General features: G+C 27.7%; 1 protein-coding gene across 1 annotated transcript in view; it reads left to right on the top strand.

The window, feature by feature from the left end:
• Positions 1-14,260: 14,260 nt before the first annotated feature.
• LOC107437138 (relaxin receptor 1) overlaps positions 14,261-19,616 on the top strand; it is a 168,682-nt gene continuing 163,326 nt past the window's right edge. The window contains exon 1 of the mRNA XM_071185761.1: positions 14,261-14,389. Within this exon, the coding sequence (XP_071041862.1) occupies positions 14,385-14,389 (5 nt within the window). The 5' untranslated portion in view covers positions 14,261-14,384. The remainder of the gene's footprint in view (positions 14,390-19,616) is intronic.

Consider the following 19,616-nt stretch of genomic DNA (forward strand, 5'->3'; position numbering starts at 1 on the left):
TATAACAAAAGTAATATTAATATAGAATTAATTATAAGAACGAAGGTTTTTACTATTGGGACCATATATAAAGAAAAGATTTTGCATTAATCATTAAGATTTTGGTATGAAAGAAATAAAAATTGAAAAAAAAAAATAATTACATGAATAAGCCGAAAAAATAAATAAGCAAAAGCTGAATTAATCTGTCTAAGCTTTTCCCTCTACTTGCAAATTCAGTATATTTTATTTGGTTTAAAGATACTTTACTTTGACAGATTTTTTTATACAGCATCTAGGGGGATTTTAAAAGATACTGAAAGAGCTTTTTACTACAAAAAACTTTTCTTCGAAATTATTGAATTTTTTTTAAATGCAAATGTTTTGTCGTAATGTTGATATTAAATAATCATTTATTATTTAAACAATAAAGCATTAATTTAAATAAAGTAATAGTTTATTTCTAGCATATTTTTCTGAACAGATCATTAAAATACAATTGTTGCCAAATATTTTCGTGCTATATCATTGAATAAAATATAACTTGATGTGATCATTAATAAACAAAACAGATCCATATATCTATGCACAAAAGATCCATATATCTATCCATTATCAACAGCATAAAACTAATAAAAGTTATAACGGCATCGACGTGCGAAGTACTTATTTATCCCTTATTCATTGTATTTTACTAGAAATATTTATTTATCATCCCTTCTTAATATTACTCTCGATATATTTACGGTTTTTATTTTGTATCTCAAAATAAAAGTGTCGTTTTTATTAGTATACACCTCGTTATGAAACAGTTAATGATAATTATTAAACGTCATGATATTTTACGATATTACAGTGAATAATTTCCATCTACTATTACTATAAATTCTTTGTAAAATTGTTTCCAGCCATCGGACGCTTTTAAAATAATGAATGCAAAATAACTAATAAATATTTTAAAACAAAATTAAGAATTAACCTCTCACGCTATAGCTAAATAATATCTCTGTCGAAAATTTTTAATCGTTTACTGGGGTTACTTTGGCTATCAGGATAACATTTGTAATTTTCTACGAAAAGTTTTTGGGGGTTAAAAAACTGTTACATTTGGCACGATTGAGATAGAAGTGTTTTCTTTTAGTGATAGTAAATAAGTGTGAAAATCAATAATTTGTAAAGTGATTGATGTTCAGTAAGTAACTTTAATATCTTAGCAACTTTGATCTCTGAAGTCTGAAGCAAAAGCTGGTATATTTTCAAATTTCTATTTGAGTTACACATTATTACTATAGAGCGATATGATTGTGGAATTAGTATAACTTAATTTTCATGTGATTATTTTTTTTGAGGGGGGGGGCAAGGATATCAAATGATCACTGGGTAAATTGGGGTTTCTTTATCCACGTCTCTCTTGTTGTCTCTCACAGAATAATTAAATGATTAATATGCGATGAAGACACGAACGGTGAGGAAGATGTTAACATCTCTACTTATGATTTAATTTTTTCTGATGAAAAAAGAACAATGGAAGTCGAATCGAAGACTAAAATTAATGCAATATTCCTAACTATGCAAACAATAAACTTTTCCGTTGAATAAAAACCAAAATATACGGTATTTCAGGAATTTATTTCGTCCTTTTTCTGTTCATATGGTTCTGTTCATATGTTTATATGGTTTGGTTTTCAAAATTACAGTTTTTGTTGCCACACATTTAGTAAAAAGATCAAAACTGAAAAATAAATTTATCCGACTAAATGGTTTTTATGCCACGCTCAAGGGTAGCGTGATAAAATTACCAAATTTCACTACACATACCAAGTTTTATCACTTATTATATTTATATTTTACCATAAACTTCATTAAAATCTTTACCAAAGCTCATCAGTAAAAATATAAGAGCTTTTTTGTGTTTTCATAGATTCAGAAACACTGTAAATTTTACCATATTCTGATAGTTTTGACCATACTTCTTTTTTTCTCACTGTAGTAGTGGTAACTTTGTCCACCCTGTTTCTGAAGTTTTTACTGGAAGAGAAAGCGATAAAAATATATTTGAACACCGTATATCAATTCTTGAAGAATAGAATCTAGCCTGCAAAATAATTTTTCTTTTATAACGGATAGAGAAGCACACGAAATATTAGAAGTTTAAATCTGGCCAAAATTATCCCAGTTGACTGCAACCAAAACATGTTTGTGGATGAACTTGCAATGGTAATCGAGTAATTTGATTAGGTTTAAATTTTGTCCTAATAGAAAGCTAACTAAATGTACACATGTGAATCTAGATATAAAAGAAGGTCATTACTTGTATAAGTTTTTTTAAGAGTTAAAATATTCGAAATAGCAAATTTATAGGAGAGATTATCTCTTCTATTAATAACTAAAAGCTTATATCGTCAAAAGATAATTGCACTATAATTATTTAAATACAATCATGTCCATAAATTAAGGATAATTCAGAATCACACGGAAATCAAACTCTAAAATTAAAATTTCACCTGTAGAATTATCACACACATCCTGAAGAAGAATATGCAAATTACAGGAAACCACTAGATGACGCTGGTAGTACGTCACAATGACGAGAGTGTAAGAGAGGGGTATATAAGGAATGGTCGCAAAGAAGTAAAATTGTTCACAAGCGCTTTAAAAACCCTTCAGTGCAATAACCGCATAGTTATGGCACAAAGGAAGCATTTGGAAGATTTTTTACATGGTAGAATCATCGGACGACTGGAAAGTGGACGTACCCAGCTGGAAGTATCCGAGGAACTTGGAATCACGCAGAGTGTCCTCTCCAGGCTTTGGCAACGATTCCTAGATGATGGTAATGTGAGTAGACGTTACAGCACAGGTCGCTCCCGTGTTACAACGTCGAATGAAGACCGGTATTTGGCAGTTACTGCCAAAAGAAACAGACGGAGCACAGCATCAGACCTGTCTCGTCAGCTCTCCTCAGCTACCGGTACGACATTTTTAAGGTAGACCGTGTGCAGACGCTTAGGGCACATTGGTCTATATGCTCGTAGGTCTGTCAGATGTGTTCCACTTACCGCAACTCACTGTCGCCTGCGATTAGCCTGGAGTAGAGAGCAAGCATTGTGGACACCGCAACAGTGGTCCTGTGTGATGTTTTCCGACGAGTCAAGGTTTAGTTTGCAGTCTGATTCTCGTCGGACTTTCATATGGAGAGCGCCAGGTACCCGTTACCACCAAGACAACACCATTGAACGACACCGTTACGGTGGTGCAGGATGGCTCGTTTGGGGAGGAATTATTCTTGGTTCCAGAACTGACTTGCATGTTCAGAGTGTAACGATGACAGGCCACAATTATAGGGATGTCATTCTGGAACAACATGTACGTTTGTTTCGGGGCGCCATGGGTGCTGAATTTCTGTTTATGAACGACAACGCCCGTCCTCACCGTGCAAACATTGTACACGAATGCCTTCAATTGGAGGATATCCCCCGTATGGATTGGCCAGCATACTCACCGGACTTGAATCCAATAGAGCATGTGTGGGATATGCTTGGCCGACAAATTGCAGCCCGTCAACCACCTCCCATCTGTCTACCGGACTTTCGGAGGGCATTGCTTAATGAGCGGTGTAATATTCCCCAAGATCAGATTGATGATTCGATACTCAGCATGCTTAGGCGTTGTACGGCCTGTATTGCATCGTCCGGGAGACATACTCCGTATTAACCATCATACTAACCATGTTATACTGTTTTTTGTAAATAGTTTCTTTTTTAAAATTTGCCCCAGGGAGTAAAAATCGCAATTTTTATTAATTATCTCAAACATATAGCATCCTTTTTGCTCTTTACCTTTTGTTTAATACATAGACGTTACAAATAAGTCAAATTTGCTTGGCTTCTGTCTTTTTCTGCGCCTGAACTTCATTATCCTTAATTTATGGACATGAGTGTACATTTATATCATCAAAAGATAATTATAATATAATTATTTAAATAATTTCTGCATATGAGCTAACACATTTCCTTCTAAAAATGTTCAATTCACTTTTAAAATTGTACACCAAATCTAATCTTCGAATAAAGTTGTGAAGAATTTTCTTAGAGGCGAAAACTGAAAAAAAAAGTATACACTTTCACTGAGAAAAATATTATTGTAAAACTAGCAGAATATGGTGAAACTTACCGTAATTTTGGCTCTATGGAATGACCAAAAAAGCTCGCTAATATTTACTGAAGTGCTTTGGTAATAATATTGGTAAAATTAACAATAAAATATGGTCTTGTAATATGTTATAAAATTTGGCAAATGTAGTAAAATTTGATTATTTTATTGTGATACTTTAGAACATAGTATAAAAACTATTTATTTCCTTTAAGTTTTCTTTTTAATTTTGCATTTTTACTAAATGTGTGGCAATAAGAACTATTATTTTTAAAACCATAATTTCTGGTAAACCGTTACCATGTGAACGGAAAAATCATCAAATCAATGACTTAAAGAGTGTTTGATTTTATTAACCAGAATTGTTATTATTTTTTTCCCACCAGAAATGTTATTACCACACAGCACGCTAATTTTACCAGAATTTTTTTCTACGTAATTCAAATTTTTTTATAAACAATTTTGTCAAATTTGTCTTAAAATTTTAACTTCCAATTTAAACTTTGCTAATGTAAATATCTTTTTAGTGCTTACAGAATGGAAGAAAGCTGTACATCAAATGCAAATGTAGATATCCATTGTAAAGTGTATATCTTTTCAGATGAAATTAATTAAAACTAATATTAAATCTTAATTAAAGCCTAAACGCATTTTGGTGTGACATAGATTCGTCTTTTCAGTGTGACTAATGTGTACTTAAGTTGTCATAAAAAGTTACTATTTATAACAATGAAGGTTAAATTTTGCAGGGCAATAAAAATCTTGATAAACGTGTGAAAATTATTCATTATCAGTGTGATGAAAATTTGATTAAACAAAACACAAACGTGAAGTTAAATGAATTCTTACAACATCAAATTGTTACATAAACGAACGATGGACATGAAAAAACCTTTTTTCTCTTTTACTAAAATTTTGTCCAACATTTGCTATATTTTTTGTCCTCAAATTTGATTTCATAACTATTGAAAATTTTAATCAGAGTATGGCATATTATTCAATAATAGTAGTTAAGTTGTATCTAATAAAGTAGCATTTTATTTGATATTTGATAGCAGTAAACAAGTATACGTTATATTTGATATTTGATGACAGTAAAGAAGTATACTTTTTATTTGATATTTGATAGCAGTGAAGAAGTATAAGTTTTATATGATTTTGATAACAGTAAAGCAGTATGCATTATATTTGATAGCAGTGACGAAGTATGCTTTTCATTCGATATTTGATAGTAGTAAAGAAGTATACGTTTTATTTGATATTTTGACCACTTAAAGGTTCCTATTTTACTCTATGTAACGAGGGAGAAGGCGTCTAATGCAGAGAAGTTTTATAAATTTACCAAAGAAAGCTTATTAATAATTATTTTGAACATATCCAGTACTTTTTCATTAAATTAACGTTTATCATCATTTTGAATGCTGTCCAAGCTAATTTGAATATATACTTTTTTTAATAATATTCTTCATAAATTTTGTTTTAAATGTTGTTTTGCTTTGCGCTATCCCATATCTTAAAGGTAGACTGAAAACGCCATAAAACTTATTTAACATAAGAAACAAACAATTGAAATCAAAACCGAACTAATTATAGTCTAAAATAAAGTTTTAATTAAAAATCTTAAGAATAATTAATGCAAAGGCGAATAAATTGATAAATAAAATTTATTGAATATTAAAATTTGTAGCAACTGTTTGTTTGATTTAATAAATAAAATTAGCAATTATTTGGTCACCAGGGCCCAAAAATAATTTAAAAATAGGTATAACACATGATAAAAGGGAGCTGACACTTTTTAGCCCTGGCTAAATTAAACTAACTTTGCTGTTATTACAATACAACTTTAATTGTTATAAGAACCTACTATTTTAAGTGTGGTATGAACCTATAACTTCCACGTCGGTAAGTATGTAAATATGGTGTTAGGGTTCCTACAGTTCTCAAACAAATTTAATAGTGATAACGAAAATGATTCAAACTTAAATTCTTTAATATATTTGTGACCACCATTATATGCCAATTTGCAAAAGGAAAAAAAAATTGTTTTTATGAGAACTGTAATTTAACATATCTCTAAACTTTTAGACGGCATTTTATAAAAGAAAAATCTTAATAGCGACTGACATAATATTTATTAATGCCCTGTTAATATTGATATACCCCCACTAGCTCCACATCTATGTGTCCACACTAGACACATTCGTCATTTGGTCGATTTAATACATTATTGGTTAATTAAAAAGAAGGAAACTTAAAATTAACTGTTAAAATATGTAATAAGCATATTCATAACATAATTTCTCCTTTTATTATGAACGATGAATGAAAATAGTCTAAAATGGCCATTAAAATGTATTTAAGAATTTATTTTTCCATTGTAAAAAGCTTATTAATTAATTCGTTTTTTAACAGACGAGTGTTTTGTGATGATACTACTTATGAAAGTGAAGCACAGTTTCTCTAATCCACCAAAATTTACGGAGAAATTTCGAATGATAAGGAACAGAAATATTTCATTTGTTTACTACTCCTCTGTCTTGCATTAAGTGTTCCAAACATGACCTGCGTTTCAAAAAATAAATTAAAGAAAGACGGAGAGAGAAATGTATGTTTCGTTTCGTTTTGCTTACGTGACCAGATAATTAACTGTTACCAAATGGCGCTGCATTAGTATAAAGTTTATAAAGTTTTTCACTATCAGCAGAGCCATCTACTGACGAACTTCGTAACTAATTTAGAATTTTTGAGAGAATAAATCACTGATTACTCTGTACATTTCTGCTATCTTCCAATTTTTTTTAAAATTGACTTATCAAATTTTTAATAATTTTCGAGACACTTTATATGAGTAAAAGCAGCTGTTTATTTACTAGCACTTTTTGTTTCAAAAAGCTGTTTTTATTCATATGCGTGTTGAATAAAAGGGAGTATTGAAAGTTGCGAAACTTGCTTCTTCTGATGTGCGCTGCAAACTGATACGCGTTGTTTGTTCTTCAAATTGTCAATGGTTAATTTTTATACCATATTAGATTGATAATAATCAAAGTAAATGATTTTTATTTGTTTAATTGTTCACTATTTCAGTACCTATTATTTGTACAGAATAAGAAAAATCGTAAATAATTTTTGATTAGTTATTATTCAATATTTCGGAACCGTAAATTAGAATCGTTTAAATAATAATACAAGTTAGAAATATTTTGAAACAAGCTGTGTTTTTTACTATTTTTTGGTGATATTTCACTTTATGTCTCATGAGCACCGTCTGTCTACGTTCGATAGAACTAGAAATCAGATTTTGTATATACATTTACATATATAAAAAACATCCCAAGCATGACAAATTCAGATGAAACATTTTTCTAAAATGTTTTGATTCTTACCAAATGGTCTTAACATTTAAATTTTCAAGCATTTTTTTTAAAAATTATTTTTCAAAAAATATTTTGAAAGAAAAGCTACAAATAAATAATAAGTCTTTAGAATGAAACGAGAGAGAAAAAAAAAACGTTTTAGGGTTTTGTGCGAGTAAAAATTTTATGAAAGAGAACTTTATGGAAATACAGTTTTATATGTATTTGAGCAAAATCAAAAAACTAAGAATCATATATACATTAAATTTTATACAGAATGTTTTTTTTTTTTGGAATTCTTCTTTGCTGAATGTATGCATGCAAGTATGCAATAAATTATCCGCACTTTTAAAACGACATTAAATCAACTCAAATTGAAAATGAAAGTTCAAGATATTTTAATGTATCTGCCCCGATTGCTTTTAAAACATTAAAGATGAATTCGCATATCGAATGCAAAAACCAATTTATTTCAATATTAAAGAAAATAGAGTTTTATTTCAAAATTTTAGTCTATAATTCACTATTTTAGTTGCTTTTTATATTCATGATGTTTCCAAAAAATTATAAAATTAGGAATTGAAATCTTTCTACGTCAGATCACATTTGAATGGAGGAGAGTTTTATATCATACTATTTAATCACAAATAATATTTAAAACTAAACTCTCTTTTGTATTTAAAGACAAAATAAACACATTAACATATATAAAATCATAATAGTATTTGAACTAGTAAACATATACAGGGTAAATTAAATATTTTTGTAAACTAAATCCATTTGTTATTAAAGTGATTAATAATCAAAATTCAACTCAGAAAATAAATATTTAAGTATCAACATTCAGATATAATTACAATACCTCAATACATTTACAATACATCAATAAAAATAGACATAAAAAGAAAAACAATAGATTAATATTTTTAAAGCTCATTTCCAGTGGCATAACAGTTTTTTTATTGACAAATAAAAATTAAATAAGAATGTCTTAACATTAAAACTTTAATAAGAAACTAAACGCTTTTTGGTTCTACAAGGAATTTTATCCTCACACGAAAAACATTATTAAGATTTGTGCCTGTTATTTTACCTTGTTTAGTGCTAGAAACTTCGAAACGCTCTCAATGTTTTAATAATTGATTTGTGATATTAAAATTTTATTTTATTTAAGGTTTAATTTTTATATTTTATATTAACGCACAGACGTTTCGTTCTGACGTGTTATTGTTTAATACGGTAAGTTTAAAAAGCTCTAACAATTGAGCTCAAACAAAAAACTCTAACAAAAAGCTCTAACAAAAAAATGTTCAACTCCGTAGCCTTGTAATTTTGAATCAATCCAGAAGACAAGGAAACTCCTGGATCAGTACCCCCAGAAGTTTTGATTTGTTATGGGAACATGGAACTTTAAGACTCGGTAGATTTAACGTGCATCAGTCACCATTTACTACACGGGGAGACTTCGGCTGGCGAGAAACGAACCCATGATCACTTGGACATGGGCCCATCGCTCTACCGACCAGGCTATTTCGGGCCCCCCATTGCACTTTTTGTCAAAAATTTAAAATTAAAAAAAAGTTTAGTCAAAATTATTCGAATATGGTCAAACATACCGTGTTCCTGGCTCTATGGAAACACCAAAAAGCTCGGTAATTTTTACCAGAGTACTTTGGTAAAATTAACTATAAAGTATGGTTCAATTATATGTGCAAGAAGCTTAATTGTGGTAAAATTTGGTATTTTAGAGTATGATACCATGATACCTTAGAGCATGTCATAAAAATCATTTATTCGGCTAAATTTACTTTTCAGTTTTGTATTTTTACTAAATGTGTGGTAAAAAATAATAATTTTGTAAATGAAAATTTTGGTAAACCGTTACTACATGAATGATTTAATAACGTATATTTTGGTTTTATTACCAGAATTATGGTTTCTTTTACCAAAAATATTTTTACCACACAGTGCTGTAACTGAGCCAGAATGTTTTTCTCTGTACCCACAATATGGAAATTAGGTAACGTAGTTTTTAATTTTTAGTTAAAATAACGCACATAATGTGCGACGTATGTTTATTTTTTCTTCATTGATTTAGGTTTTTGAAGAATTTTCAGTTAAAAAAAAGTCTGGCTCTAATATTTTAGTTTTCATTTAAGAAAAATGTTAAAATAGTAGGATCAAAATCAGATTCTATACATATCTATGAGTTTGGTGAACCAATAGTTGAAAACTTTCTTGAATGAAAATTTCATTAGAATGAAGAAACACGCTCTAATTCAAATATTTTGTTTAAAAACGTGTTAGACCAACTAACTCATTTTCTTGGTTTTTAGATCTTTGAAAAAGGAATGCGGTGGAATGATGTCACTTCTTAGGGTTAAGAGTACCCTAAAGGCGGGTCACTGATGAATCAATGCTTTGAAGTTGTATAGTGTATATGACCAGCCGGTGGACATTTAAAAGTGGTTGCTTTCTTCTAAAGATGACTGCCTTTATTCTTGTGGCAGTTAATTTTTGGTATTTAAAGCGAAAGCTAATCGTTCATAAATTTTTAAAGGCGAGATGAACAGAAATTTAAATGGGTTATTGTATATAGGTTATTATTATTATTTTTCTTTTAGAAAAGTAGATTTTGAATACTTGAATTTTTATTGCAAAAAGTTTGCAATGAATTGTCAAATTATAAATATTTCCTTATCTTACTTACGCACAGATTTTTTAATGATACTCCCCATGATTCTTACGTGAAAATGTATGCACTAAAGAACAATATAATTTTTTTATATGTGAGTGAGTAATGTATATTGAATTAGACTTTTGTCTTACGCAGTAAAAAACAAAATTTAAGTAATTTCAATATTTTCAATTATACTTATTACGAAAGAGTGTCTAAGTTAATTTTATTTATTTCAACAAAGTATAATTTTATTTTATTTTATAACCGCCGTTGAGCAACCGACCCAATTCTTACTTAACGACTATCAATATTCAACTTCATAGTCTGTATTTTCAACCCAAGACCGAAGATAAGGAAAACTCCTGGGTAAAACATAGGTCAAACTAGCCTAAGTGGAGAACGTTTTGATTGAACCAACCCACATTTGCGTTAAATGAAGAAGAAAACCACGAAAGTCCCCACGATTAGCCGAAGGGAATTCTAAACCATAGAAATTTCCATGATTCTTTTCTCATAATATTTAATGCATAATAGTATAATTTTTATAGGTGTATCTAATACGCTGAGTTATCAAACAAATTAACACTTTATAACTATTTAAAAACATCCCATTTAATTTTTAAATGATTTCATTAAAGTTTTAAAAGTTAATTAGTAAATTATTAATGTATTTTATTTCATCTGATTAGTTAATAATTTTTAACATATTTTTATGATTGCGCTCTGCATTGAGAAAAAAAAAGCATGGTCAGAAATACCAGAGCATGGTAAAATTTTCCGCATTTCTAACTCTATGGGAACACCATAAACCTCGGAAATTTTAGACGAAGTGCTTTGGTAATGATTTTAGTAAAATTAACAATAAAATATAGTTTTATAATATGTGATGAAATTTGGTAAATGAGGTGAAATTTGGTAATTTTATCATGCTACCTTAAAGTGTGGCATAACCATCTATTCGGTTCAATTTATTTTCAGCTTTTTAACTTTTTTTAATGTGTGGTTAAAAGAACAATAATTTTTAAAATCAGAATTTCCGGTAAGACGTTGCCGTACGAACGAAACATTTACCAAATAAAGATCTCAAATACCGTGTATTTTGGTTTTTATAATCAGAATTATGGTTGTTCTTAGCAAAAAGGTCTTTGCCATACAGCACGGTAACCTTACCAGATTTATTAAAAACTGATTTTCTAAAAATTTTTAAAATGTTTATTATAAGCAAGTTAAAAATATGTTTCATATGGACTGATTACATCAGAGTTCATTTTTATTTTAAAAAAATGGCTATGATTTTTCGTAAGTTAAAAATACAATTTATTTCACCAGAAGAAATAATCTATGAAAAAGGAGTTTTATATGATAATGCGTATTATAAACGAATTAAAATACCAAAATTTATGTCTGTAATTAAAATAATTGAAATACAATAATTAATGTCTGTAGACCATGCGTTGAAAACTGCTTAAATTTACAAATTAACACACTATTTAAACGCTTTGAAACAACAGTGAAAATAACATTCAAGTAATTAAATTTTCTACGCTAGTCATCTATTTTTGATGGTATGTACAGTGCAAAAAGAAGACAAACGAATCACCCAGAATAACTTTTGGTCTAATGATCGGATTTCACTTACTAGGATTCAATCTTAATGTCTCAAAAGAGTGATCTTAAATATGATAATTAGTTAGTGCAGATCATATTTTTAAACACTAAATTAGTCACAAAAAAGTTCTTCAACTGAATAAATGCATCTTTCGTACAACGGATAATAATTCCTGAACCCAAACAAATATGTTGTGGCCTGAATCTGAAAAATATAGTCTCAATAGTTAGATCAAGAGAGCGGTCGAAAGTTTGGACCCCATAATGTTAATTTTAATTTTATGTCTTTTGCCATATCTTGGGAACTTTTTAAGCGAATAAAAAACTTTTTGAAAAACGATTATAAAATTTCTTTATCCAATAATAATTCAAAGCAAAAAATAATGTTTAATAATTATTTTTTACAATTTTAATTAATAATAGTCAAAAAAATTTCGAATCATAAGACTTCTTTAAAATTTAATTTCTTTGACACTATTTGACCAATTTCTTTTAAATTTTGTGTTTTAACTTAATAAATTTACATTCTTTAAAGTGATTTCAAAAGTTTTAAACCTTTCAACAAAATTTTTTTTGATTATTATTAATTAAAGCAATAAAAATTAATAAATAATTATAGTTTTTTTTTTCATGGAATTATGTTTGAAAAAACATATTTTCTATTTGTGTGCAAAAATATTTTTCGATTCTCTTAAAAAGCTCTGAAGATATGGCAATATGCGCAAAAAATGAAACGAACATTATGGGATTCAAGCTTTGGATCGCTTTTTTAACCAAACTATTGGGATCATATTTCCCAGATTGAGACTACTAAATTGCTGATCAGAAATCCAATTCCGTCGAAAAGATGAATGTTTATACAGAGAAAGAGTGTTTCTGTGTTTCGTAACTTAGTATATTGGAGATTACCCCCTTGAACTATTAAGATTGAGTCCTAGTGCGTAAAAATCCAATCAATCACAAAATCTAAGTTTATTCAGAGTGATTTTTTTATCACTGTACCATCACACGAGTTTTGTATGTACATGACATGATCTTAATTAAAACATTGTATTAACACAATATAAAGCTATAATTATAATAAATAATATAATCATTATAATCTGTCCGCACACTATTATCTTATATGTACTGACAGATAATAATAATTATAATCTATAATTATTATAAACTATAATCATTATACTCCATCAGTACATTATAATCTTAAAAATTTTATTCATATCTGTTAAATTTAGATAAGCACATAGATGTATTTAAAGTAAAATTCGGTTGAATTTAATGTTTAAAAAATTCTGTTTACAATGATTTTTTTGTTAATTTCTTTATTTCTTTACTTTATCAAAGTACATACGATAATTTTAAAAATATTATTTCTATAATTTTATTATCCCATAGTTCATACTAAAATACGATTAAAAAGAATAGCTATTTTACTTTAAATTACTTCTATACTTGACTACTTTACTTCTATCCTTTAAATGTATTTACCAGATTTTACATAATAGACAGGAATGTAAAAATATTTTTTTTATTTGAAAATGTTATTTTGTTTTCAAATTCAAATTTTGTTCTGTTACAAGGGAACGAAGAAACCATTGCAAAACTTTTTGGCTTTAATATAAGTATCTTTCAAATATTATTTCAAAATATTTTCAAATTATCAAGTCTAAGCCAATTCTAGAATTCAATTTCAGCGTGGAATTCGGCTGCTCATTTAAAATTAGGATGACAATAGGAAACTCTAATAATTTAATTTCAAATAATTTTTAATCATCTAAGCATTTTAAAATAGTACACCTTTTAAATTGCATGATTCACTTACTAGGTCTTAGGTTCTTCGTCAAAAATGTAGGTTTTAGGAATATAGGCAATTATCAATGTGAAACAATATGTTTTAAAAGCATTTTAAAATAACATACATTGAAAAATGTATGATTAAAACTTCGTCAGAAATTTAGGTTTTAGGAACAAATGCAACTATTAATGTAAAATAATGCGTTTTAATCAGATAAAAGTAACAAAAAGAGCCTTAATATTTTTTGAGATATTCCTTAGCGAGGGGTAATCTGAATTATCAAGTTTCACGCATGTTTTCGGTTTCCATTACCGACCGAACACCAAAAGTGTTTTATAATGGAACGCTTTCATCCTACTAGCCGTTGTTCAGCGGACTTACTACTAATGATCTCATTTTCTTCTCTTGAAGTTCAAGATGAAAACATGGGAAGAAAAAAATGTTTTTAAAAAAAAAACTTTGGCGACCGCCAAAGTCCTCTTTGGCTAAAGCCAGATTCTTAAAAAAGAATCCACAACCTTTAGCACACCGGAATTCAGTTTTGAACCACGTGATAGTTTGATCAGCGGGATCTACTGCATCCCCTCCGCAATTGGAAGATAAAAAATATCATAAACAACCATCCAAACAAGTAGAATTTCTCGTTCCGCGCACTGGAAATAGTGTGGAAGTGCGATTAACAGTGTTAACCCGTTAAGAGGTTGCTAATTAAACAATATCACGATCTTCAAAGTTTGCCAAATAATGTTTTACCAAGTATGTGGATAATTGCTGTGTCATTTTCATTGGTGATGAATACTAATTGCCCGAAAATATGGGGTAAGTGTTACTCTCTTGGAATTCTTTTTAAGAACGATTCTCGATAACACGCATTTGCAAATAATTGATTTTGCAGGGATATTAATTGTGAAATATGAAGAGTTTGGCATTATGTTAACTTTAAAAATAATTTGCAAGAAATTGTGATTTAATTAATTTAAAACACCTAATTCTTATTGCAATTAAAACCAAGCATTATTTCTTTTTTTAAACTGCAAGAATTTTGTTTTCGCTTGGAAAAATATTAAGATTTTTATCTAGTTGAGCAAAATGTCAAAATGTATGTTTACACCTCTCCTAATTCTGTGTAACGTTAGCCGTATTAGCTTATGAGTTATGCCTTGTTTAATAGGAAGTGCGTCACAGGAGTTTTTTTTTTAGCTTAAAAATAAAATAAAAAATTATTTAATCTTGCTTAAATATAAAATGAAATATTGTCACTACATTTAATTAAGGTCTAAAATGTGTTTTCTGATGTGTTCCATACTTATTTAAAGAGCTTTATGAGGTATTTTTAAATTCAATGTTTAAAAATAAGTTTTAAATATTGAACAGCTATGCATTTTGCTAAACGCAGCAGTTTACCGACACAAAAAATCATTATTATAGCTATGTCATTCGGTGAATATTTTATGGAACTATATTGTAAAATTAACCATATTTAAGTAATTTGAGAACATACACAAATGAAAACATTTTCTTTGAAGTGTAAATGAGAGCTCATAGAATTAGGAACAGAGCATTTTGCGTTGATGCGAGTTTAGATGGAAAAGTTTTTAAAATCGTTTTAAAAATGCATAAGTTTTTAAAAACGTTCTAAAGTTACACGTTAAAGAGCATGCATATGCAGATAGAACTTAATATTTTCGATAACATTACTATGCTGTTAATAATAATTCTCCTTATCTATTCCATCAATGATTATTTGTGCTTAAAACTTCTTTGTTAAGAATGTCTGAAACTTCTTTGCATTTGAATTGCACTTGATTAATACTTATGATTTATACTTTTAAAGTATTAAGGGAAATATAAAGTCCTTAATATGTCACTTTTTATCGACATATTAACAAATATTTTCATATGTTTTCATTGATTTGCAATTAAATTTGCTCTGCTAGGTAAACATTTCATCCGGGTATGCATGCAAAAATTGGGAGGAGATATTTCTAACACTGATAAGCAATGTGCGCTAATTGAAAATCCACTTCTTATTTGAATTCAGAGTATCTAAAAATGTATCATAATTTTTTATTATTTTCATAAATTTAAAACAAAATTAAAAACAGTGAAACAATTTTCTTCAAACGCAAACTTTACACCTAGAGAACAAAATGAAAATTAGATTACAAAAAGAATACAAAGATGGATAAAAGAAATTAATAATCAGTGATTCTTCAAAAATCAATAATTCTGAATTTAAATAAATCATTTGTTTAATTTTACCTGAGTAGAAATCTTGAATTTTATTACTATAGATAATAAAAAGACAGCTGTTTTGTTTATTATTTTGGAATTAAAATTGATTTGTTTTAAGATTCATTCTCTGCAATTAATTACTAAATTCAAACTAAATGTAAATGAATTTTGATATTATCTGATACAGTTTTTGAATTAAAACTTAAATTGAATATTGTTAAATTAAAAATGATAAACTATTTGAGTAAAATCAAAGGAAGAACTATTAGTGTTAAATAAAATTAATTATTATTTTTAAAAGTCTAATTAGTTATCATAAAAATAATTTATTATTAATGTTAAAACTTAACTAATCAGTTTAATTAAATTCAGCATTATTTATTAAAACTTGAATGTATTTAAATCTGTTTAAACCAAGTCAATTGTGATAAGAAAATAAGTTTTTGGTTGTAAAATTAGTTCAGAAATTTTTTAATAATAGATTATATATTTTTGACTATAACCGATTATTTTGCAGATACTGTCTGGTACATAATTCAAAGCAATATTTGTTGATAAGAATATATGACTTATTATATTTCTTTCAAGTAAAATCATTAATAATGAAATTTTATACTCAATAATGATAAAGAGAAAACCGTAACGGAATTTTAAGTTTGAGAGCTGCATATAAGTTAATTTTTAAACTATAAGATTTAATTTAAATGTTAATATATATGAATAAAAATGTTGAACGTAAGGATCTAACTGTGTTTACCCACATTTATCTAGATAAAACAAACTTATTTGGATTTTTCATCTAAAAAATGATGAAATTTTCATCAAAATCTCTTTTAAAATTTAATTTGTTATAAAGGATTCAAAGTACAATTGAAAATTAGATACGAATATTTTGATTTTGTACCACGCAATGCCTAATGTGATTTATTATAATTTTGAAGAACAAATAACTTACAAAGAAATACAACTAAAAACGATTCTGGGAAATATAATTAAATACTACTTAAACTTTAATAAATTAAAAGTATATGAGCTTGGAAATTCACTTGAGAATGAAAATTATAATTGAAATAAAGAAATATCTTTTCAATTTGTGAAAGATCTTCCTTTTGAGAGAAAAAAATCTAATTTATAAATTAATTTTTTAGTTTTATATTCAAATTATCTCTCAAATGAGCAAAAGTAAAGCAAAGAATTTGAATTAATTTTTTTCCTTTTTAATGACATTTTTCAATTAAAACTAATAAAAACTATAATTTTTTTAAACTCGATATAATTTATATAACTTATTTTATGAAGAAGCGGAATTTATTGCTATTTATGCATATTCTACTTCTACAGAAAATTAGCACTGGGTATTTATGCGGATGATTTTCAAATTAAAAATCTACGAATTTAGAGTTCTATGAGATAACATTCAGAAATTTTAAATACTTTTGAATTTCAGTATTTAAATTGAATTATACTCATTAACCATAATACTTCAGGACGATACACTCTGATGTCACCACAACGCAATTCGTGAAATTTCTCCTGACCCAATCGCCTACAGCGCCCTCTAGCAATATTTAACGAAAGTAGTAGCTCATTCCATCGATGTAGATATTTCACGCTCTACGGTATAACATACAGTGACTTTGTCATATTTTAATTTACTTCAGTACGATTATATTTATACCATGAATGAATGAATCATAATTCTTTGTGATCGATAATTTTTAAGTTGAGTTTTTGTGCTTTATTTCTGACTCAATTATTGAGTTAAGATTGGATTGTGTGAATTTTTGCTAGCGTTTTGAAATCTTCTTTTGTATTTTGAATTTATGTAGAAATCTAAAATTTCTTGATCAACTTCAAATCTTTAATTTTACATTTCAGTTCTGAAATACGTAAAAAGTATTTTCGTCATAATTTTTACTTACTGATGTTTGATACAATCACTCTTATAATAAATTCTATTATAAAAGGAGATAAACCAAAAATCTGCATCAATAATACTTTTCGGTATTTATTTTTTAGTTAAGGGGAAATGGCATATTTCTTTCATATAAATAAGTATTTAATTCAACACTGAAATAAATTTAAAAACAAGAAAAAATGGTGAAAAATTAAAATGTTTAAAATGAATTGTTATTTACTTTGCAAAATGTATTTTTCCCTTCTTAGCATCCTTAACGAATCAACATCTAAGTATTTCTTAGAACAAATGTAAGACAAATGACCAAAAGGTTATAAATAATCTTTAACGAACTAATAAATAAAGAATAATAAAAGAAAACGATAAACTCATTTATTTATCAGTCTAACTGATAGTTAAGCTTTTTACGCAGAGTAGCGCAAAAACTATTTGGGCCAGACTGTTGCCTTTTTGACACGCATCGATAAAAAACATGCCTTGTATTTTCATATGTTCTAATATTGCAGAGAAAATCCTTTACATATTTCTCTGTGGCTATACTAATGTGTTAAAACCATATGAACAGGAGACGTAGTAGCAAATTATTCCATAAAAATTGCTTAATAAAATTTTTAAACTGCATATCATTTACGTGGCTCATTTTTTTTAAGTAAGAAAAATAAGAAAAGAACACACAATTGGAAAAAAACAGCGCGATTGTTTTTTAAAATTTATTAAAACTACATATTCTCTCAAAATATTTTTCTTTTCCTTATAATTTTATCGTATGATATTTTTTAAAACTATCATAAAAAATATTTTGCGCTTCCTACATCTTAACATGTCGTCTGTAATTTTAAAACATTTAGTTTATAGTTATATCGAAATTTTTTGTGTTGCGCTAAATTTTTTTATATATTAATATTGCAAGTTATATTTAAATATATATTAATATTACAAGTTATAAAGTCAAATACAAAACTTTTTAAGTAGTTAGCTGTAACCGGAAAAAAACATATGGTCTCAATAATTTAGGCACTGAAACGACTGAAAATTTGAGTCTCTGAATTTTAATTTCACTTATATGTTTTTATATATAAGTGAAATATTTTAATTTCGTCGAAAAAAAGGTATGTTTTATTCATTGAAAGTATATTTTTTGTGTGTAATTTTGTAACTTAAAATATTGTCTGCGCTAACATATTTCAAGTTAACCCTTCGAACCTTTAGGATTGCATCGTAGTACGTGTTAATTTGTCATGAAGTTATTAAGTTTTTCGTTATTTATTTTGTAAATCTTAAATAATTTTGTTGCATCAGCATAAAGAAAAACTGTAAATAATTCTGTGAAGAATTCTTCCTATTGTAGATAAAGCGCTATTTGCTTTTAAACGTATACGTATTTAAAATGTTTATAATCTGTTTAAGCAAGATAAAAGTCCTAAAATGGGGCGCTATGTATTTTATAACTTTTTAAAGTCTTTTATTATTTAAGCGATGTAAATTTTTTATTATTTTGCTTTAAATGAATGGTTTTTTCATTGATAATTACGTCAGAAAGCGTCATATTTTATTGTGTGACTTATTAAATCTTTCTTAAAGTAAGTGATTATTTTGTTTTTACTTTTCATTAATGCAATTTTTAATTACTTTTTCGTTGCGTTTCTTCTCAAAAGCTTTGTTTTTTCTTTGAAAACGGCTTGTTTTAAATTTTTTTCATTTTTTAAGGTGTACTCAAAACGTACCATAATATTTAGTTTGAAATGTTTTTGATTTAAACGTAGGCCGCTATATTTTTTTTTACGTACTTCACTTATTCAAGGATTAACAACGCAAAAAGTCTGACTGCTTTATTCAGAGATTAAAAGTGCGAGAAGCCTAATTTTTTCCTGATGAATTTAGTATCTAATCCTC

This window comes from Parasteatoda tepidariorum, chromosome 1 (genome assembly GCF_043381705.1).
Source record: "Parasteatoda tepidariorum isolate YZ-2023 chromosome 1, CAS_Ptep_4.0, whole genome shotgun sequence".
Taxonomy (NCBI): Eukaryota; Metazoa; Arthropoda; class Arachnida; order Araneae; family Theridiidae; genus Parasteatoda; species Parasteatoda tepidariorum.